Source organism: Rhinichthys klamathensis, unplaced genomic scaffold (assembly GCF_029890125.1).
Source record: "Rhinichthys klamathensis goyatoka isolate OS25496 unplaced genomic scaffold, OSU_Roscu_1.1 h1tg000413l_1, whole genome shotgun sequence".
NCBI classification, from domain to species: domain Eukaryota; kingdom Metazoa; phylum Chordata; class Actinopteri; order Cypriniformes; family Leuciscidae; genus Rhinichthys; species Rhinichthys klamathensis.
The window spans coordinates 260,452-283,785 of record NW_026606913.1 but is presented as its reverse complement, the minus strand read 5'-3'; the positions used below and the strand labels follow the sequence as shown (position 1 = coordinate 283,785).

Below are 23,334 nucleotides of genomic sequence, written 5' to 3'. Positions count from 1 at the left end.
GTCGCAAACTGTATCTTGTAGCCAGTGGGCTCTGAACATAATACTCGCAACACTGCTCAGCCTCTGCCCCGTTTCTAAGGTGACACAGAGCCATACAGCTCTTAATAATGTTGTTACGTCCCAGGTATCTCTTTCTCTCATTTATGATCTTAAAGACCCCATAAATTCAAGTTTTAGTCCATATCTTAAAGGTCATATCTGTCATCTACAGGCTTGTATACTCCTAAAGGCTGACAAAATGCACTTGCAGCACATATTTATATTATATTGTCTTTCATTTTTGGAACAAACATATTGATAATACTCTTCACGGGTTATAATCCACACTAGTGTGCAATGATACAATGCTCTTCTATACAGTTGTCACAGTTCTAACACTCTTTCCATCACAGACAGTGTGGACTTCGCCCTCCTTCAAATCCTCTTGAGGTTGTTTCTTCTGGTAACATCATGCTTGTCAACCTGGTCACAGACAAGGTCCAGAAACAAGGATTCAAAGCGGTTTACTCTGCCATTCCTACTACTACTGGTAAACCGTGTAATCATTCTGTACAAATGCTTTAGCATTTTATAATGTCATGTCATCATCCAGATCAGATTAAGTCTTTATACAACAGTTCTTTCTGGTTCTCGAATCTGATTGGCTGAGAGCCGTGCAATATTTCCCCATTATCGGCACCGTTTGTATCACTCCGCTTGCTGCCACTGTCATGACGGTTGAGCAAATCCACCATGTTTTTTTTTTACAAATACTACTGTTGTTTTGTCACAAAATGTAGTTTTAAGAGTTTTTTTTTGGCTAGAATGTAGTTATTTAGACCTCAAATATGTGACTAATATATAAACATAGCGCCTATTTTACCTTCCGTTTAGACGCTTTCGCAGATGCGAGATCCAGGCCGTGTAGATAGTGCTTAAACATGAGATATAATTAATTTGGGGTATATCAAACAGGCAATCCTTGGTCTTTAATTAAGTTTCATAAGTTTATATTTAGGCTATATTTAACTTAAATCCTGTAGGCCACTAGAGCGCTGCTTTTGTACGTTTGACTGAATTGTTTGCTTGTTTATTTCCTATTGTCTTTTATAATGGCTTTTGTCATTAAAGCTCCAGTCCGTAACTTTTTTAAGTTAAAAATAATCCAAAATAATTATATAAAAAAAAACGTATTCTGCCAGTGGTCAAAACTCTCTGCTTGCCTTAGCTAGATTCAAAACGGTTAGCTTGTAATAATAATTTTAATTCCAGTGGTACTGGTGGGTTTCCGCGGGAAATTCGAGCATGTCTTTGCGTCATTACGTCACACCCGTACACATAAAGAAGGAGTTTCGGCTAGCCGGCTATACTGCGCGTGACGAGATGTTTAGATGTATAGGCTTTTCTCGCAGCACTTTACATAATTAAACTTATGGCATCCAGAAAGATCCAAACAACAATCATCAGTGTCAACTGGAGATTCAGCAGTTACAAAACCCAAAAGACTTCGTACTTCGGATTTAAGGTGGCTAGAGAAAGAGAAAGAAACCGTCTCATGCGAACACAAGGATTTAAACATCGGCGGGGCTTTTGAAAAGTGCTTGAACTCCGTGTTTTGAAGGGGTTCAAAACGGAAGAAGAGACGGCTTTTTTCTGCTGAACAAGAAAGTTAAGACATTTCAATAGTTCAATCGTGTAACAGTACGTTTTCTTAATTCACACAGTTATGGAGTTTCCTTTGTTGTGCCTTTCTCGTTTTGCTATTATGGAGAATATGAATTCTGAACTACACAGGTAGCTGCTAACCATAAAACACATTAAATTTAACATTAGTCACGCAATGCTGATGTTCTTAACATGAACAATTTGAGAACAAAGTAGGCTATAATTTGCACGGTTGCTGTAAATCGCGTTGATTAAATCTAACGAAGCTTATCATGTCGAATGCTTTTTCCCCCTTAGTTGGTCAGAACAAAAATGGATTTTACTTACTTGTTCAGAAGACATTTTCTTATGAAAATTCTTATGTTGGTCAAACTTTCAAAAAGTGAATCTGTGATTCTGTATGACAGTATCCACACAGCGCGGTGACTGACAGCAGCACTCGCCTCGCCTCAAAGCACTGTGTTCATGCCGATTTACAACCCACGTAAAGATAATAATTCCGCGAATCACTGCAGTTACAGATTTCGAACAGAGAGATGGCGACAAAGAGGAAAAGATACGGACTGCAGCTTTAATTTAAATATTGTTGTTCAATAAATATTATTTTATATAAATAATATGCTGCGTTTAATATTGACAAATGGTCCGTTAGTGATCGTGATATGGACTTGAAAGTTACATTAATGTTTTGCCATTAGATGGTAGCAAAGATGCAGGTAATGCATTCGTTTAGTCGATTTCTCTCTCATAATACCATAATACTCTACTCTACATAATACAATAAGCTTCAATGAAACAACTCAACGTTCCTTCGTTACTAGATCTAAAGTGACGTTTTAGAATTGATAACGGAGGCTTGGGCTCAACTGTCAATTTGAGACATGGCGGAAGGAAGTAGTTCTGCACAAAAGAGTGTTTTTAAAGACACTCCGTTGTTGTATCTTATTTAATTACTCACTTGTGCCGTTGAACTGTTGTATAAACGTAATACTACACTCGTAGCTGTGCGATATGGCTGTATATTAGTACGCTGTGACGGCCGAATCACAGCCTTGCTGACTTACAGCCATATTGCACTGCTACTCGTATGATATTGCTCATGTAAACACTTGCAGTGTCTGACTTAAAGCAGCCTTGAAACTTGAAAAAGAATGTTGAATTGACTAGAAACTGTTTCATGTCGGTTGCTTAATAACTTTTTCCCATTCTTTCCCCCTCCCCCATATTCATTTCTAGCTGTGAGCTGTGGAGCATATCTGACTGCTTCCACAGGAAACTTCACCTCTCCGCATTACCCTAGTTTCTTCCCTCCTTTGGTGGACTGCAATTGGAACATCAATGTAAGCCTCACAACACGGTTTCACTCTTTTTTTTGTTTACTAACAGATTCCCCTTTTCCACCGACACGGTTTCCGGTGCGGGTTCCTGGCCTGTGTCTGTTCTCGAACCGCTCCATGCATTTCCACTGCAAAAAAGGGGGTTTCAGGCCAGTTCTGGTGCGGGCTCCCGGCCTGTGTCCGTTCTCGAACCGCTCCACGCATTTCCACTGCAAAAAAGGGGGTTCCAGGCCTGTTCTGGTGTTCTCGAACCGCTCCACGCATTTCCACTTATCAATAGGGGGTTCCAGGCCAGTTCCGGTGTGGCCTTCCAGCCTGTGTCTGTTCTCGAACCGTTCTGTGCATTTCCACTGCAAAAAATGGGGTTCTGGTGCGGGCTGCTGGCCTGTGTCCATTCTCGAACCATTCAGCACATTTCCACTTCACAATAGGGGGTTCTGTAGAAATGCTGCCGCTGTCTCGCGCGCGCGAGAGAGACCCAGTGTGCAAGAGAGCGAGTGAATCTAGGGTTTCAATTTAGACAGATGAGAGAACGGGCAGGTTATGTGAGCTGCTGGTACGCTAAAATCACTCTTGGTACTGTGAACAACAAAACAGAAGTGCAGCACTGCCTACACAAACACCGGGAGACTCAATGTTGTATTCAGATAAACAACACATAGTAGCGCTACATCACCGTTCGTTCCTCAAGGAAACAAGCGGCCTGTTCGAGAACACGTTCTGGCTCCAGAACGAGAACCATTCTGGTGGAAAAGGGTTAAGAGAGTACTCATGTCTTAAAATTAAAGGTATATTTGAGTTCAATTTTCAAGTATTTCTTCATTTGATGTAAAATTGGTTCTCTTTTTATTATTTTCTTTTTTCCGGGAAACACCAAACATCTCTGCCTAGTGTTTCTGCCTAACATCAATTTTGTGTTTCAAAAAAGAACGGAAATAATATGCGATTAGAGCAATATGATGGTGATGAAATGAAGACAACATTTTCATATTTCGATGAACGATTCCTCTTGAAGAGTTTGTTGATTCATGCCTTTTTGAAAATAACCCTGAAGACTATCATGTGGATTCTGCAGGTTCCTGCTGGCAAAAAGATAAAGATTGAGTTCAGTATGTTCCGTGTGAAGGAGCCAGGGGTGGACACTAACAACTGTCACAAAGACTACATAGAGGTGCTGGGAAAAAAGTAAGTTCTGCCATCTGTCCCGCCATGACAGCCAGAAAGATTTCATTTGTTTCTTGAATGGCATTAAGCTCAATTTACTGTATCTGAAAACCAACTGGAGCTGGTTGGCCACTCTTTTTGTTGTTCTTGTTATTATTGTCAAGTTTTTGTTGTTGATTTCCTAGCCTTTGTTTTATTAACTGCTCTTTCCTTCCTCGAAATTTTTTTTTTTAAGGTATTGTGGGGAGAGACATAGATTTGTGCTCTCTAGCACCAGCAATACCTTGGAAGTGAAGTTCCATTCAGATGAATCCTACACTGATAAGGGATTCAGCATCATTTACACCGCATTTGACCCTGTAAACCGTACGCAAGCTCAGTGTTTCAATATGACCATCTAAATGAAGTGATCAGTTTTTGATCCAAGAACATTTAAAACAGACAGATCATATTATTCTATCATTAGAAATCTCCTTCACTTCTTGTGTTGAGTTCTGGCTGTCTTCCTGTTTTCTTCTCCAGCTTGCCCTGGTAAGTTTGCGTGCACCTCAGGCTTGTGTATCACACAACAGCAGCGCTGTGACGGGTGGAACGACTGCGAGGACATGAGTGATGAGAAACAATGCAGTAAGTCTCACCCCAGTCAGGATGTTGTAACATTTAGTTTAAACCTTTCAATTTATTAATTAGAGCTTGAATTGGAATAGCCCTGTCCGGCGGGATATTGATTCGGAACGACAGGAAGATGCACAACACAGATAATTCATCAGTCAGAATTAATGATAAATAATTGCATCAATAATTTAATTATGTTGATTATTCCATAATATATAGATCAGTATCTATATTGTTTACAATTACTGATACAACAGTATCTGTTGTTTTCTTCAGCTGATTGGAGAGATTCCTCCTAATTAAGTTTGGAATAAACCAATGAATAGAATTTAATTTTGCCAAACAGCACCTCATTGTTTTCAGATAACTTAAGAACATTTACACCAAAATTTGAACAATTCTATTTATTGTGTTTATTATATTAAATATTATAAACTAAATGTATAAGTAATTATAAATTAAAGCATTCTGAGAAATTAGGTGTTTTTGGTTCATAAAATGAACGCTATGTTTTGATCATTTTTGAAATCATTCAGTGTTTCTGGAAATAGGAAGCATGGTTATGGTTAATTCATACTGGGGAAAAAATACATGTAAATTCTGTTTCTTTATCTTCTGATTTGAATTATAATTCTGCATCCTGTTTGCTACCTATCATTAGCCATTGAAATTGGGAATACTTGAAAATCTGTTTATTTGAAATATCCTTTTCAGGACAGTATACATTGTACTAATATCTGACAAAGTTAGGTGATGTTTCAAATAAATGTAGCATTATTCAGTATGTGTTTTTAATGTTTCAGGCTGTGGTGAGGAACAGTTCACTTGCAGTAATGGCGTTTGTAAGCCTCAGTTCTTTGTCTGTGACCGATCGAATGACTGTGGCGACAACAGTGATGAGAAACATTGCGGTGAGTTTCTCCTATTACATTTCAACAAACATAATTATTTATTTTTTTATTGCTCAGTTCCGCATTTACATTTCAGCAGTGATGCCCATTTGGAAACCCTGCTCAAAAGGAAGTCAATTTAAATGGAACAAAATCCATTTAAGGATACACTAAGCATTCACACAGATAAAGCAGTGGCCTAGTAAAGCAGGACCTTGATGAGATCACACGACCAGCTGTTTTCTGGGATTCAAATAAACACTAGTTTAAGACGAATTTACCTTAAACTGGGATTTTCTTTGAGAACTTCAACATATGTACACCTTTAACACTTGCTTTGTTGTTGCATACTTCAAAAGGCCACTTTCATTTTTACCATTGAAGGACACTTGACAAGGCTTTGTTTTGTTGTTCCTCCTAGATTGTGGTATTGCTGAGGAAAGGTGCGGGGATGGCGCCTGCATCTCAAAGGATTATGTATGTGATGGGAAAAATGACTGTGCTGATGGCAGCGATGAGGTCTCCTGCTCAGGAGGTGAGTGGATTTAACTTACTGCCTTTACATAGAGGATAACACTAGGTTGGTAACACAAGTTTGTTTTGTAAGCTTATCTGCATTGCATATTGTCTATTATGAGAACCAGACTTGTTCACAAGCAACAAACTAACTTAGTTCATCATGGCATCATGGTTTAGTCACTTTAAGGTGACTTCAAATAAGATAAAATAAATTCCAATATAAAAAAAATAAGAATCTATCAATCAATCCACAGAAATGGTACAAAGTGGATACAATACAGATACAATTGAATTAGCCATTATAGGTGTTATGGATTTTCTATCCTCAAACCTAACTATACTAGATTTGTCTCGTAAGACTAACTATTCTAGTATAACTTATACGCTAGTGCGTCTAAATATAATTGACGTTAGCTACGTTCACACATCAGCGAGTCTCCAGTCGACTACAGCATCCGCTCCCTAACTATACTTCAGCGAGTCTCCAGTCGACCACAGCATCCGTTCCCTAACTATACTTCAGCGAGTCTCCAGTCGACTACAGCATCCGCTCCCTAACTATACTTCAGCGAGTCTCCAGTCGACTACAGCATCCGCTCCCTAACTATACTTCAGCGAGTCTCCAGTCGACTACAGCATCCGCTCCCTAACTATACTTCAGCGAGTCTCCAGTCGACCACAGCATCCGTTCCCTAACTATACTTCAGCGAGTCTCCAGTCGACTACAGCATCCGCTCCCTAACTATATTTCAGCGAGTCTCCAGTCGACTACAGCATCCGCTCCCTAACTATACTTCAGCGAGTCTCCAGTCGACTACAGCATCCGCTCCCTAACTATACTTCAGCGAGTCTCCAGTCGACTACAGCATCCGCTCCCTAACTATACTTCAGCGAGTCTCCAGTCGACTACAGCATCCGCTCCCTAACTATACTTCAGCGAGTCTCCAGTCGACCACAGCATCCGTTCCCTAACTATACTTCAGCGAGTCTCCAGTCGACTACAGCATCCGCTCCCTAACTATATTTCAGCGAGTCTCCAGTCGACTACAGCATCCGCTCCCTAACTATACTTCAGCGAGTCTCCAGTCGACTACAGCATCCGCTCCCTAACTATACTTCAGCGAGTCTCCAGTCGACTACAGCATCCGCTCCCTAACTATACTTCAGCGAGTCTCCAGTCGACTACAGCATCCGCTCCCTAACTATACTTCAGCGAGTCTCCAGTCGACTACAGCATCCGTTCCCTAACTATACTTCAGCGAGTCTCCAGTCGACTACAGAATCCGCTCCCTAACTATACTTCAGCGAGTCTCAAGTCGACTACAGCATCCGCTCCCGAACTATACTTAAGCGAGTCTCCAGTCGACTACAGCATCCGTTCCCTAACTATACTTCAGCGAGTCTCCAGTCGACTACAGCATCCGTTCCCTAACTATACTTCAGTGAGTCTCCAGTCGACTACAGCATCCGCTCCCTAACTATACTTCAGCGAGTCTCCAGTCGACTACAGCATCCGTTCCCTAACTATACTTCAGTGAGTCTCCAGTCGACTACAGCATCCGCTCCCTAACTATACTTCAGCGAGTCTCCAGTCGACTACAGCATCCGCTCCCTGACTATATTTCAGCGAGTCTCCAGTCGACTACAGCATCCGCTCCCTAACTATATTTCAGCGAGTCTCCAGTCGACTACAGCATCCGCTCCCTAACTATACTTCAGCGAGTCTCCAGTCGACTACAGCATCGGTTCCCAACAGGGGGGTCGCGGCCCACAAGGGGGCCTCAGCGAGCTCTGTGGGGGTCGCGTCATATTTTGAAATGTTTGAGCAATGGGCATTAAATAAAAGTCCTTAACTTTTTTCTGTTCAAAATGTACAAAATGTATATAATGAGCGAGTTCATCATGAATCCATTTTCCAATGCGTGTTTTTGTCTTATCCTGAACCACTATGGTACACCTATAATAAGTGTTTACATTAGGACTATTTTACACTGGTTCGGATCGCTGCCGCTGCAGAGTAGCCCAGTACCTGTGTGACTTGCCATAGACGTACACAGAGAGATGTAGTTCCGGCTACAATGTTCTTCCCAAAGACGCACTATTCTGTTAATAAATGCATGTTTATTATCGCTCGCTAGAGCGCCAAAAACGTACAAAATAAAGCCTCACATTGATAAAGCCTCACAAATAACATGCAAGTATTGAGGCCCCAGACAACAGTCATTTAGTAATAGCCTATATTCTTTTCTTTTTTTTTACCTACACACCAGTGTGAAAATTTTTGTTTTTGCATTTCAAATAGGGCCAATTTATAGGCTTCTCCTAGGCTTATGTTTTTAAATTACAAAGGGCCTACTGATGTTTTTGTTATTGTATTTTCAATATCATAGGCTATTATTTGTGCATAAACATATCTAGTTATAGTAAACATACCGTTTGTTTGAAAAAAACATATTTTGTCATCCTTGCTGCAAGCTTACAAGAGCGATAATATCATTAAATGTGAAGGGGGCCCTGAAATATTTTCTTGGGAAAAAGGGGGTCTCAGACAAAAAAAGGTTGGGAAACCACTGGACTACAGCATCCGCTCCCTAACTATACTTCAGCGAGTCTCCAGTCGACTACAGCATCCGCTCCCTAACTATACTTCAGCGAGTCTCCAGTCGACTACAGCATCCACTCCCTAACTATACTTCAGCGAGTCTCCAGTCGACTACAGCATCCGCTCCCTAACTATACTTCAGCGAATCTCCAGTCGACTACAGCATCCGCTCCCTAACTATACTTCAGCGAGTCTCCAGTCGACTACAGCATCCACTCCCTAACTATACTTCAGCGAGTCTCCAGTCGACTACAGCATCCGCTCCCTAACTATACTTCAGCGAGTCTCCAGTTGACTACAGCATCCGCTCCCTAACTATACTTCAGCGAGTCTCCAGTCGACTACAGCATCCGCTCCCTAACTATACTTCAGCGAGTCTCCAGTTGACTACAGCATCCGCTCCCAAACTATACTTCAGCGAGTCTCCAGTCGACTACAGCATCTGCTCCCAAACTATATTTCAGCGAGTCTCAAGTCGACTACAGCATCCGCTTCCTAACTATACTTCAGCGAGTCTCCAGTCGACTACAGCATCCGTTCCCTAACTATACTTCAGCGAGTCTCCAGTCGACTACAGCATCCGCTCCCTAACTATACCTCAGCGAGTCTCAAGTCGACTACAGCATCCGCTCCCTAACTATACCTCAGCGAGTCTCCAGTCGACTACAGCATCCGTTCCCTAACTATACTTCAGCGAGTCTCCAGTCGACTACAGCATCCGCTCCCTAACTATACTTCAGCGAGTCTCCAGTCGACAACAGCATCCGTCTAAATCTCCAGCGAGTCTCCAGTCGACTACAGCATCCGTTCCCTAACTATACTTCAGTGAGTCTCCAGTCGACTACAGCATCCGCTCCCTAACTATACTTCAGCGAGTCTCCAGTCGACAACAGCATCCGTCTAAATCTCCAGCGAGTCTCCAGTCGACTACAGCATCCGCTCCCTAACTATACTTCAGCGAGTCTCCAGTCGACTACAGCATCCGTTCCCTAACTATACTTCAGCGAGTCTCCAGTCGACTACAGCATCCGCTCCCTAACTATACTTCAGCGAGTCTCCAGTCGACTACAGCATCCGTTCCCTAACTATACTTCAGCGAGTCTCCAGTCGACTACATCATCCGTTCCCTAACTATACTTCAGCGAGTCTCCAGTCGACTACAGCATCCGTTCCCTAACTATACTTTAGCGAGTCTCCAGTCGACTACAGCATCCGCTCCCTATCTATACCTCAGCGAGTCTCAAGTCGACTACAGCATCCGCTCCCTAACTATACTTCAGCGAGTCTCCAGTCGACAACAGCATCCGTCTAAATCTCCAGCGAGTCTCCAGTCGACTACAGCATCCGCTCCCTAACTATACTTCAGCGAGTCTCCAGTCGACTACAGCATCCGCTCCCTAACTATACTTCAGCGAGTCTCCAGTCGACTACAGCATCCGCTCCCTAACTATACTTCAGCGAGTCTCTAGTCGACTACATCATCCGTTCCCGAACTATACTTCAGCGAGTCTCCAGTCGACAACAGCATCCGTCTAAATCTCCAGCGAGTCTCCAGTCGACTACAGCATCCGCTCCCTGACTATACTTCAGCGAGTCTCCAGTCGACTACAGCATCCGCTCCCTAACTATACTTCAGCGAGTCTCCAGTCGACTACAGCATCCGCTCCCTAACTATACTTCAGCGAGTCTCCAGTCGACTACATCATCCGTTCCCTAACTATACTTCAGCGAGTCTCCAGTCGACTACAGCATCCGTTCCCTAACTATACTTTAGCGAGTCTCCAGTCGACTACAGCATCCGCTCCCTATCTATACCTCAGCGAGTCTCAAGTCGACTACAGCATCCGCTCCCTAACTATACTTCAGCGAGTCTCCAGTCGACAACAGCATCCGTCTAAATCTCCAGCGAGTCTCCAGTCGACTACAGCATCCGCTCCCTAACTATACTTCAGCGAGTCTCCAGTCGACTACAGCATCCGTTCCCTAACTATACTTCAGCGAGTCTCCAGTCGACTACAGCATCCGCTCCCTAACTATACTTCAGCGAGTCTCCAGTCGACTACAGCATCCGTTCCCTAACTATACTTCAGCGAGTCTCCAGTCGACTACAGCATCCGTTCCCTAACTATACTTCAGCGAGTCTCCAGTCGACTACAGCATCCGCTCCCTAACTATACTTCAGCGAGTCTCCAGTCGACTACAGCATCCGCTCCCTAACTATACTTCAGCGAGTCTCCAGTCGACTACAGCATCCGCTCCCTAACTATACTTCAGCGAGTCTCCAGTCGACTACAGCATCCGTTCCCTAACTATACTTCAGTGAGTCTCCAGTCGACTACATCATCCGTTCCCTAACTATACTTCAGCGAGTCTCCAGTCGACTACAGCATCCGTTCCCTAACTATACTTTAGCGAGTCTCCAGTCGACTACAGCATCCGCTCCCTATCTATACCTCAGCGAGTCTCAAGTCGACTACAGCATCCGCTCCCTAACTATACTTCAGCGAGTCTCCAGTCGACAACAGCATCCGTCTAAATCTCCAGCGAGTCTCCAGTCGACTACAGCATCCGCTCCCTAACTATACTTCAGCGAGTCTCCAGTCGACTACAGCATCCGTTCCCTAACTATACTTCAGCGAGTCTCCAGTCGACTACAGCATCCGCTCCCTAACTATACTTCAGCGAGTCTCCAGTCGACTACAGCATCCGTTCCCTAACTATACTTCAGCGAGTCTCCAGTCGACTACAGCATCCGTTCCCTAACTATACTTCAGCGAGTCTCCAGTCGACTACAGCATCCGCTCCCTAACTATACTTCAGCGAGTCTCCAGTCGACTACAGCATCCGCTCCCTAACTATACTTCAGCGAGTCTCCAGTCGACTACAGCATCCGCTCCCTAACTATACTTCAGCGAGTCTCCAGTCGACTACAGCATCCGCTCCCTAACTATACTTCAGCGAGTCTCCAGTCGACTACAGCATCCGCTCCCTAACTATACTTCAGCGAGTCTCCAGTCGACTACAGCATCCGCTCCCTGACTATACTTCAGCGAGTCTCCAGTCGACTACAGCATCCGCTCCCTAACTATACTTCAGCGAGTCTCCAGTCGACTACAGCATCCGCTCCCTAACTATACTTCAGCGAGTCTCCAGTCGACTACAGCATCCGTTCCCTAACTATACTTTAGCGAGTCTCCAGTCGACTACAGCATCCGCTCCCTATCTATACCTCAGCGAGTCTCAAGTCGACTACAGCATCCGCTCCCTAACTATACTTCAGCGAGTCTCCAGTCGACTACAGCATCCGCTCCCTAACTATACTTCAGCGAGTCTCCAGTCGACTACAGCATCCGTTCCCTAACTATACTTCAGCGAGTCTCCAGTCGACTACAGCATCCGTTCCCTAACTATACTTCAGCGAGTCTCCAGTCGACTACAGCATCCGCTCCCTAACTATACTTCAGCGAGTCTCCAGTCGACTACAGCATCCGCTCCCTAACTATACTTCAGCGAGTCTCCAGTCGACTACAGCATCCGCTCCCTAACTATACTTCAGCGAGTCTCCAGTCGACTACAGCATCCGTTCCCTAACTATACTTCAGCGAGTCTCCAGTCGACTACAGCATCCGCTCCCTAACTATACTTCAGCGAGTCTCCAGTCGACTACAGCATCCGTTCCCTAACTATACTTCAGCGAGTCTCCAGTCGACTACAGCATCCGCTCCCTAACTATACTTCAGCGAGTCTCCAGTCGACTACAGCATCCGCTCCCTAACTATACTTCAGCGAGTCTCCAGTCGACTACAGCATCCGCTCCCTGACTATACTTCAGCGAGTCTCCAGTCGACTACAGCATCCGCTCCCTAACTATACTTCAGCGAGTCTCCAGTCGACTACATCATCCGTTCCCTAACTATACTTCAGCGAGTCTCCAGTCGACTACAGCATCCGTTCCCTAACTATACTTTAGCGAGTCTCCAGTCGACTACAGCATCCGCTCCCTATCTATACCTCAGCGAGTCTCAAGTCGACTACAGCATCTGCTCCCTAACTATACTTCAGCGAGTCTCCAGTCGACAACAGCATCCGTCTAAATCTCCAGCGAGTCTCCAGTCGACTACAGCATCCGCTCCCTAACTATACTTCAGCGAGTCTCCAGTCGACTACAGCATCCGTTCCCTAACTATACTTCAGCGAGTCTCCAGTCGACTACAGCATCCGCTCCCTAACTATACTTCAGCGAGTCTCCAGTAGACTACAGCATCCGTTCCCTAACTATACTTCAGCGAGTCTCCAGTCGACAACAGCATCCGTCTAAATCTCCAGCGAGTCTCCAGTCGACTACAGCATCCGCTCCCTAACTATACTTCAGCGAGTCTCCAGTCGACTACAGCATCCGTCTAAATCTCCAGCGAGTCTCCAGTCACTACAGCATCCGCTCCCTAACTATACTTCAGCGAGTCTCCAGTCGACTACAGCATCCGTCTAAATCTCCAGCGAGTCTCCAGTCACTACAGCGTCCAGAACCGATAATCTAACTTACTTGTTCTCTTGCTGCGCAGCGTTAATGACAGACAGACTTGAGTAATTGTCCTTTAAACGTTCTTTATTACGGCCGGGAGTCTCGAGCAGTTCTCAGAGAATCTCCCAAAAAGAAGCAATAAGCATGGCCGGTGGATCTCAGACAAATCCCATTGAGAATCCCCAGAGTAAACACAAATACAACAGTTTTATAGAATAAGGAGGTATGGCAAAAATGACATGAAACATTACTTAATTTGATTGGTTCTTCGTTGACAAGCCGTTTGGTTACTAGCTAACTAAACTCTGTTTTTAGTTTCAAGTTTAGACAGCTGTCTAGTTTCATTTCCCAAATTATGTTATTTATACACACACACGCACACACTCAAAGTCACAAGTTTCCCATTGGTTTCGAACAGTACATTCTGTTCAAATGTTAGATGTTAAATTAGGTTAGATGTTAGTCTGACCTGGTTAGTTTAATATATATATATATATAGTTTAAATTTTCCACCACATATAGGTCACACAATTATAGCTTATATCTGTTATTTATATATATATATATATATATATATATATATACACTCACCTAAATGATTATTAGGAACACCACACTAATACTGTGTTTGACCTCCTTTCACCTTCAGAACTGCCTGAATTCTACGTGGCATTGATTCAACAAGGTGCTGAAAGCATTCTTTAGAAATGTTGGCCCATATTGATAGGATAGCATCTTGCAGTTGATGGAGATTTGTGGGATGCACATCCAGGGCACGAAGCTCCCGTTCCACCACATCCCAAAGATGTTCTATTGGGTTGAGATCTGGTGACTGCATTGGGGGCCATTTTAGTACAGTGAACTCATTGTCATGTTCAAGAAACCAATTTGAAATTATTCAAGCTTTGTGACATGGTGCATTATCCTGCTGGAAGTAGCCATAAAGGGATGGTTAGGTAGGCCGTGGCATTTAAACGATGCCCAATTGGCACTAAGGGGCCTAAAGTGTGCCAAGAAAACATCCCCCACACCATTACACCACCACCACCAGCCTGCACAGTGGTAACAAGGCATGATGGATCCATGTTCTCATTCTGTTTACGCCAAATTCTGACTCTACCATCTGAATGTCTCAACAGAAATAGAGACTCACCAGACCAGGCAACATTTTCCAGTCTTCAACTGTTCAATTTTGGTGAGCTCTTGCAAATTGTAGCCTCTTTTTTCTATTTGTAGTGGAGATGAGTGGTACCCGGTGGGGTCTTCTGCTGTTGTAGCCCATCCACCTCAAGGTTGTGCGTGTTGTGGCTTCACAAATGCTTTGCTGCATACCTCGGTTGTAACGAGGGGTTATTTCAGTCAAAGTTGCTCTTCTATCAGCTTGAATCAGTCGGCCCATTCTCCTCTGACCTCTAGCATCAACAAGGCATTTTCACCCACAGGACTGCTGCATACTGGATATTTTTTCCCTTTTCACACCATTCTTTGTAAACCCTAGAAATGGTTGTGCGTGAAAATCCCAGTAACTGAGCAGATTGTGAAATACTCAGACCGGCCCGTCTGGCACCAACAACCATGCCACGCTCAAAATTGCTTAAATCACCTTTCTTTCCCATTCTGACATTCAGTTTGGAGTTCAGGAGATTGTCTTGACCAGGACCACACCCCTAAATGCATTGAAGCAACTGCCATGTGATTGGTTGATTAGATAATTGCATTAATGAGAAATTGAACAAGTGTTCCTAATAATCCTTTCGGTGAGTGTATAAATACATATATACATATACATATATATATATATATATATATATATATATATATATATATATATATATATATACACACAATAGAAAAGAAAGATTTTATTTTCTTTGGGCAGAATTTAATGTTTTTTGTGAGACATATACAGGTCCTGAGTTATTCACAAAATTGTAAATTATTAAACATATTAAAGTGCTTTCTATTGTTTGGCTGGATGTTCGTGTGTGTGTGTGCGAGTACTGAGTGAGATTTGGGGCCATGCTGTGTGTGTTTAGCTTAGGGTCTCTATTGTCAGAAAGATCAGTTTAGTTAAAAACTAAAAGATTGTCATCACAGTAAATGATCAGCCACTGAAAAGGTGAACTAAAATATTTAAAGTTTTAGGACATTTTGGAATGCTTTAAATTGAACTTTAATCTTTAATCAACTTTTTCAGCCATTAAGCTGCTGTATTTGCATCCTCTTTTTTCTTCTAAGTGATCAGCTACAGAAGTGGAGAAACACAGCCAGTAGAAATCAAATTGACATGTACATTCACACTAAATATTAAGTACCATTACATACATTATTAACCTGCTTTTAATATGCATAGACTCTTGTGATGGCAATAGCTTCAACACTTAGGCTGAAACGGTTGTGAAATCACACATGTTGGTCTTTTCCAACTTGTTCATCCCTTATTTACCTCCTACTCTTTCTACCCCAAAGTTGTTCATTGTTTTTGTATCCTTCAGCTGAGATAAGTGACCTATCCCACAATCAATAGGCCTGATCAATAAGCTGGCTCTTGCATGGTCTTTCAGGTCTTTGATGATAAAAAGAAGCTGCAATTGATGGTTTATTTCCCTCGTTCAAGTTTTACTTTATGCTCTCTTCCTCTCTTAGCGGCTGGCATCTGCAATGATTTCTCCTTCAGGTGTAAAGACAAGCAGTGTGTAAACAAAGTGAACGCAGAGTGTGATCGCGAAGACGACTGCTCAGATGGTTCGGATGAACAGGGATGCGGTAAGTCACATTGTTTAATGTATTTTTTTCACTCAAACAAAAGTGAAGATGCTCTTTTAGTCTGGACAAAACATGGGCAGTAACCATTCAACACACAAAGTTACTCAATATTAATAACTTTTTGATTAATTTGCAGCAGTGAAGATATTTAGAACAACAGCACTGCTGTCTGAGATATTTGTTAAATACATAATTGAACTGTAGTGCTCAGGTGTGTATTTCAGCTACTATTTTACAATGATTTAAAATGTGGCTCATCCAGTCATATATTTTATATCATTTTATTGGATTTTATATATTTTATTTTTATTATATTGTATTATATTTAGGCGTGGGAGAAAAAAATCGATTCACCTAGCTATCGCAATTATTATTATTTTTTTATTCTAATTTTTTTTATTATTATTCCAGAATCAATATTTATTCAAATTCAATTGCTTTATTTTTGTCCTTGCTTGTAGATGAGGTTGACAGAAGTTTGCCACTTTCGTTCCAACAGAGGATGAAATGTGTCGTTATCTATAAATGTGTAGAGTGATGTAATATCCCAGGTGGATGCGTGGAAGAGACATGAAACCGAAAGCACTGAAAAGCCCTTGCGCTGCTCATATGCTGAGAGAGACATAAGACAATAGAGCCGCACGATTCATCTTTAAAAGACCGTGAAATCGATTCAAACACCCACGCGATCTTTCAATTTGTCTGTCTATTAAACTTTGACAAAATCATATCGTAGCATTCAAAGCTGCGAGAGAGTTGTCATTAAACCGCTTCACAAACAGTCTTTTCAACCTCATAGTATCATTATTTCTGTGATGCAATAGTTACAATTATCATAGAAGTACTTGGATAAAAGTTTAAACTTCAAATATGAACACTGATGTCTACGATAGTGATCAAAATCAGCCTTTGATAGAAACTTGGTGCTTAACATAACGCATTTATCGATTACATTGTTTTTTTTTGTAAATGTGACTCTTATACATCATGTAGGGTGAATTCGGGTAATCTGGGACATTTTTTGCAATTTTGACTTCTGCGATGTATTTCGATCTAACACATTAGACTTTTCTGAAATCCCTAAGATGTTTTCTAACCACACCAGAAGAAAGAATGTAGATATTATACCCAGAGGAGACATGCAACACCTATTAGTGTGTTTGTGCCAAAAACAAAAATTCTGCCTGAATTTTATAATCTATTATAATTTTATAATGGCTTTATATTAGAGTTAATTTTAAAGTGGTCTACCCCTAAGTTGTAATGAGATCTACGCCCTTCTTAAAAAAATCGCAATACATATCGTATCGGCACCCAAGTATCGTGATAGTATCGAATCAGGAGATGGGTGTATTGTCCCAGCCCTTATTATATTCTATATATATATATTTGCGTGATATGGATTATCTGTGTTGTTGTTTTATGAATCTGTATCAGCCAATATTTGAGATTTTAAGATTTAGATCATCATCTTGTGCTAATTTACATCAGTTATGGCAAAGATTTTACCCTTAACATCAAACTGTCTTCTAGTGATGTGCTTGTAATTTATTTTAAGATTTAGGTCATCTAGCAGCGATTTAGATTATGGCAAAAAAATAAGTACAGCAGCTTTTATTAATATTAATTTGAAATGCACAGTAAAATCTCTTTTAGAAAAACTCTTTTATAAAACCCAGCTAATGGTTCAAATCACAGTAGTTATAGATTTAGTTATGAAATGGTATAGATATATAATATATAATGATATGTAAGAGAATACAATTACCGCCCATGCAGCTCTAGTGTCTTTATTGCATAATTATTTGAAGATAATGAGCTTCTCAGTGTTTTCACAAGCTTTTGGTGTTTCAGCGCATTTAAAAACAATTGTCATTTCCAGAAGTTGCTGAATAATCGACAATGTGGTAATTAGTGTGGAAAAAAATGCACATTAAAGCCCAAAGCCATTATACTTATTTTATGAAATCTTACTTGACATTTCTTCATTCTCTCTACTTCTTTTATAGGCCTCAGGGTTACTAGTTTCTTTTTCCTTTCTTCATTGTGTTTTTATCAGCCAGCACGGTTCGTTCCTCCATATATCTGCCTTGTTATGATTCTGCTTGAGTCCCGCTAAAGGCCGACGGTCCTGTGAGTCAGAGCAGATGTTTCGAGAAACTCGAACTTTCAGTGCTAACACTTTTTGCAGCTAGCCCTCTGATCTTATCCCTGCTGGTCTCGGACAAGACCTCCTTAACCTCTCATCTCAGCATGCCAATGATATCTCTTCCGTTGTCTTTCTTGAAGTCTCTCTTTGAGCTTGAACCATTCCTACAATTTGGTTTCAGACTGTGGAGTCCGGCCATACAAGCACAACCGTATTGTGGGTGGGCAGAACGCAGATGTGGGTGAATGGCCGTGGCAGGTCAGCCTACATTTCAAGACCAACGGACACACTTGCGGTGCCTCAATCATCTCCAACAAATGGCTGCTTTGTGCTGCCCACTGCTTCATCCAGTCTAGTTCAGCCGAGTGAGTCGGTTTATTGCATCTCTGTATGGCTGTGTTTTATTTGGTCTGCTTAATTTAGTCTGTTAGCTGTAGTTGATGTTATCAGAGGCACGAATTAGACATTTGCTAAGTATCTTTCTCCATTCGCTTTGTGCTCAAACATTTTGGTCAAAGACTGAGCTTGTATTTATTCTCATTGGCCAGCAGGTGGAGCACAAGACATGGCATAAAATCATATTTTACTTTGAGTTAATCCAACATGTTTCTGAGACTGAAACATGAAGGCTGAACTGAAAGATAATTCGCTCTCCTGAGCTATGCTTTCACCGTGAAATCAAAATTGACCCCATTTTACTTTGTTAATAAACGTTTCTGGTCTTTTTTGTGAATGATACATCAATGCACAAATGTCTTTCATCAAAATGTAATAACTTGTTCCACCTCTGAAATGACTTTACTTTTCGGCTGAAATTAACAAGCCCTCTTATTTTCCAATCCCTCTTCATTTACCCTACCCGGTCAAAAGTTTAGAATAATTAGGATTTCGTTTTTGAAAAAAAAGAAAAGTAAAAGTCTCTCATGCTCACTAAGGCATTTGATTAAAAACACTGTAAAAACAGTAATTTTGTGAAATATTCATTATCTTCATATTCATCAGAATTCCACCAAAATAGTAAGCAGCAAAAACTGCTTTTAACATTGATAATGATAAGAACCATTATTAAAAATTGAGCACCAATAATAATTGATTATAAAATAAAATCTAAATGAGAAAAATGAGTGAGTACTAATAAAAGTGAGCACAAAATCATCATAATTTAGAATGATTTCTGAAGGATCATGTGACACTGAAGACTGGAGTAATGATGCTGAAAATTCAGCTTTGACATCAAAGGAATAAATTATATTTTAAAATATATTCAAATAGAAAACAGTTATTTTAAATTGTAATAATATTTCACAATATTACTGTATTTTTGATCAAATAAATGCAGCCTTGGTGACCAGAAGATAATTATTTAAAAAACATGAAATAAATCAAACGGCTTTTCGCAATCCTGACTGTACTTTTTTTTTCTCTCAGTTTTTCTGTCAAAATACAGACTTAAAATGGATTTGACTGCCATTTCATGTTGACCTTTCAAAACATCTGATTTAAACAACTAACCTCCAAAACAACATTGTGTTCATTGTCTCTTCCAACAGCTACAGAATGCCATCCAGCTGGCTGACGTACAGTGGTCTGCGGGACCAGAACATCCAGGACGGCTCTGTTCAGCAGCGTACTATAAAGACCATCATCACCCACCCAAGCTACAATGAAATGACCTACGATTATGACATCTCCTTGTTGGAACTGAGCCAGCCATTGAACTTCAGCAACACCGTGCATCCCATCTGCCTTCCAGCATCGACCCACGTTTTCTCGGCCGGCAGTTCCTGCTTCGTGACGGGCTGGGGCACGCTCCGAGAGGGAGGTGAGACAGCTTGTGTGCCTGAGGGCTGCCCTTTGCGTTTGGAGTTCCGCTTTTTCATGAGATACCTTTGGAATTGTGCCTCACAAGTTTGACATTTATCAATCCCTTGTCTCAATGTCACTTTGCACAACTTTTGTTATACGATTTTGTTATTTGTGGAATCACATTACTAGTTCTAATAAATGTTTCAAATTATGACTGAGTAAAGATGCTTTTTGTTTTTAGTATGATTCTCATAGGACTAATGATTTATGTATGTGTTGTAGGAGTTGCTGCAATAATCCTGCAGAAAGCAGAAGTTAAGGTGATTAATGATACAGTATGCGACATGGTGACCGAAGGTCAGGTGACCTCTAGAATGATGTGTAGCGGCTACCTCGCTGGAGGTGTGGACGCTTGTCAGGTAAAAAAAAACATTCTTATGAAATCACACTGAATCTGATATTTTCATTACTTACAGTATATGTACTGTACCGGTCAAAAGTTTACTAAATACATGGTAGTAATTTAGAAATATATATATTTTTTTAATGTTTTTAAAAGAAGTATCTTATGCTCATCAGGCCTGCCTTTATTTGTTTAAAAGTACAGGGGAAAAATATTACAATTTAAAATAATGGTTTTCTATTTGAATATACTTTCAATCTGTGATGCAAAGCTGAATTTTCAGCATCATTACTCCAGTCTTCAGTGTCACATGATCTTTCAGAAATCATTATAATATCTGATTTGATGCTCAGTTGTTATCAATGTTGGAAACAGTTGTGCTGCTTAATATTTTTTTGGAACCTGTGATACTTTTTTCAGGATTCATTGATTAATAAAAAGTTCATAAAGAACAGCATTTATTCAAAATAGAAATATTTTCTAACAATGATAAAAAGTGATAAAATAATGTATTATTGAACACATCCTTGCTGAATAAAAGTATTAATTTCTTTAAAAAATAGAAAACTATAATAACAAACTTTTGAACAGTAGTGTATATTGTTACAAAAGATATCTATTTAAAATAAATGCTTTTCTTTTTTTAAACTTTTTATTCATCAAAGAATCCTTAAAAAATGATCACAGGTTATAAAAAAATATGAAGCAACTGTTTCCAACATTTATAATGGATCATTGGTGAAATTGTTCACCCTCAATCTTAATTCCAAATTGTTTGGATTACTATTGAAATAGCTAATTCAACTGTGAGAATGTGTCAATGTTGACCGCAACTTAAGGGCTATTATCCCAATATTTTTTCTAAAATTAGCATTTACAGAGTTACGATAATAACACCATCAATGCAGCTAAAAAGCTTTCTAACTAAAACTTGTGCAAAGATTACACATTTATGAATGGTAATGAATTCACGGTGGTTTAATAGCCATTTAGATGCATTGTCAAGCCTTTTTCATCCTGTTCTATTCATTCAGAAACACCTACAGTACAAATATGACATGAGCATAATGCCATCAAAGTGTTCAGCTAATGTTGTTGTCTTCCTGCAGTGTGTGTACACCCTCGTAGTGGAGAAGATTAATTATTCTACCTTGTTCCCTGATATTTAAATGAGCTGATTTCCATAATTTCTACTTCTATCTCACTTGTTATTCATCTTGCTTTCCCCTTCTGAACGCTCTGTGCGTCTCTCTTATTCTGGGTGTAATCTTCTTAGTGTGCTTTTTTTCCTCGCACAGGTTCCGGTCCTGGTCTTGTGACTCCTTTCTGTCTTTCTCTCCAGCTATAGGAGCTCATAGATTTTGCTCTCTTTCTCTCTCTCTCTGTACCTTGTTAATATACTCCCTCTCTCCCTCTCTCCCTCTCTCCCTCTCTCCCTCTCTCTCTCTCTCTCTCTCTCTCTCTCTCTCTCTCTCTCTCTCTCTCTCTCTCTCTCTCTCTCTCTCTCTCTCTCTCTCTCTCTCTCTCTCTCTCTCTCTCACACCTCCCAATTCAAATATGCTTTATTGCCACGTCGGTTTACATTGCAATATTGGCAAAGTAATTAAGAGCCGAATTGTATTACACACAAAACAAATCATTCAGGAATAATAGTAATGGAATGAAATGACACAGTAAATAAGCAGCTTAAATTAGAGGTACAAAATAATAAATGATGAGTGATTACAATAATAATTAAAATGTTTGCAATTGCTTCACACACCCTCCTTTTTTCTTTCTATTTTCTCACATACATAATCAACGTTTCATCTCCTCTTTTAATTTCAAGCTATTTATTTGCATGATTGTTTTATATACAATATTACCAAAGCCTTATACACAATAAAAAAAAGTCTCCAGTAATACTAAAATAAATAACCACAATAAATATACAATAAATTAAAATAATATAAACATTCATTAATGAACATTCTCTTGAGTAGATCAACAGGCAACTCTTGAATATGCTGATCAAATATGTTTTGTTACATAAGTCCTCCATGCATTTTGGTCTTTTTCAAACAGTTTTGGAAAACGTGGAATGATATTTTAAAGTGTCTTTCTTTTGGCTTCCGTAGGGAGACTCGGGCGGGCCTCTTGTGTGTCGTTCTGATGTTGGCAAATGGTTCCAGGCTGGCATAGTGAGCTGGGGTGAAGGCTGCGCTCGGCGGAACAAGCCTGGCATCTACACGCGTGTCACCAAACTACGGGACTGGATCCGTGAAATCACATCCGTATAGTGGAGCCTGGACCTGCAATCATACGACAACCAAAGAAGAACAGAAATGTTCAGCTCTGTGAATATTTAGTACAGTATGTGAGCCACACTCGCACAATACAGCTTCGGTTGTCATCATTTGTGAGAAAAAAATTGCATTCAAATTGAACTTGCATACGTTTCAGACCACCTGGTTGGCTTATCAGTAAGGTTTTTCATAGCTGTATCAATCTAAAGGAGAGTTCATCTTTAGCCAACAAATAAAAAACTTCATAAAATACATGCAGATACAACTATAATGAGGGGATATACATATATATCACTGTGATGCACTGTTACACTCTTTTACCAACTTTCATTTGTTCGAATCTGATTTCTTGGACAGTAACTTCATAAATGGCACTTAGAGATCAAACTGTCCTATAATGAGATTGCCAGCAACTTCTGACCCGGTGGAATTCATGTTGTTATCTTTCTGAATTATGTTCTGTTTTATACAAATCTTTTAACTTTTTCTTATGCTCAAAACGTGCCTTTATTCCAAAGACTGGACTTTGCCTCTTCCCAGAAACAATGACTCTTGTGTTTCAGACTTTGGAGCGAGCTTCAGTCCCTACATTTTTTTTCTTTTTCTTTTAGTGAAGGTCAAAAGCTTCTTTG

General features: G+C 40.6%; 1 protein-coding gene across 1 annotated transcript in view; it reads left to right on the top strand.

Annotated features, from left to right (window-relative positions):
- Positions 1-22,935, top strand: part of st14 (ST14 transmembrane serine protease matriptase) — a 48,054-nt gene extending 25,119 nt beyond the window's left edge. Inside the window, exons 8-19 of the mRNA XM_056235180.1 lie at positions 393-529; positions 2,881-2,984; positions 4,057-4,166; positions 4,381-4,511; positions 4,668-4,772; positions 5,564-5,671; positions 6,072-6,185; positions 15,940-16,059; positions 18,390-18,573; positions 19,759-20,030; positions 20,297-20,433; positions 22,535-22,935. Of these exons, the coding sequence (XP_056091155.1) occupies positions 393-529; positions 2,881-2,984; positions 4,057-4,166; positions 4,381-4,511; positions 4,668-4,772; positions 5,564-5,671; positions 6,072-6,185; positions 15,940-16,059; positions 18,390-18,573; positions 19,759-20,030; positions 20,297-20,433; positions 22,535-22,696 (1,684 nt within the window). The 3' untranslated portion in view covers positions 22,697-22,935. The remainder of the gene's footprint in view (positions 1-392; positions 530-2,880; positions 2,985-4,056; positions 4,167-4,380; positions 4,512-4,667; positions 4,773-5,563; positions 5,672-6,071; positions 6,186-15,939; positions 16,060-18,389; positions 18,574-19,758; positions 20,031-20,296; positions 20,434-22,534) is intronic.
- The last annotated feature ends 399 nt before the right edge of the window (positions 22,936-23,334 follow it).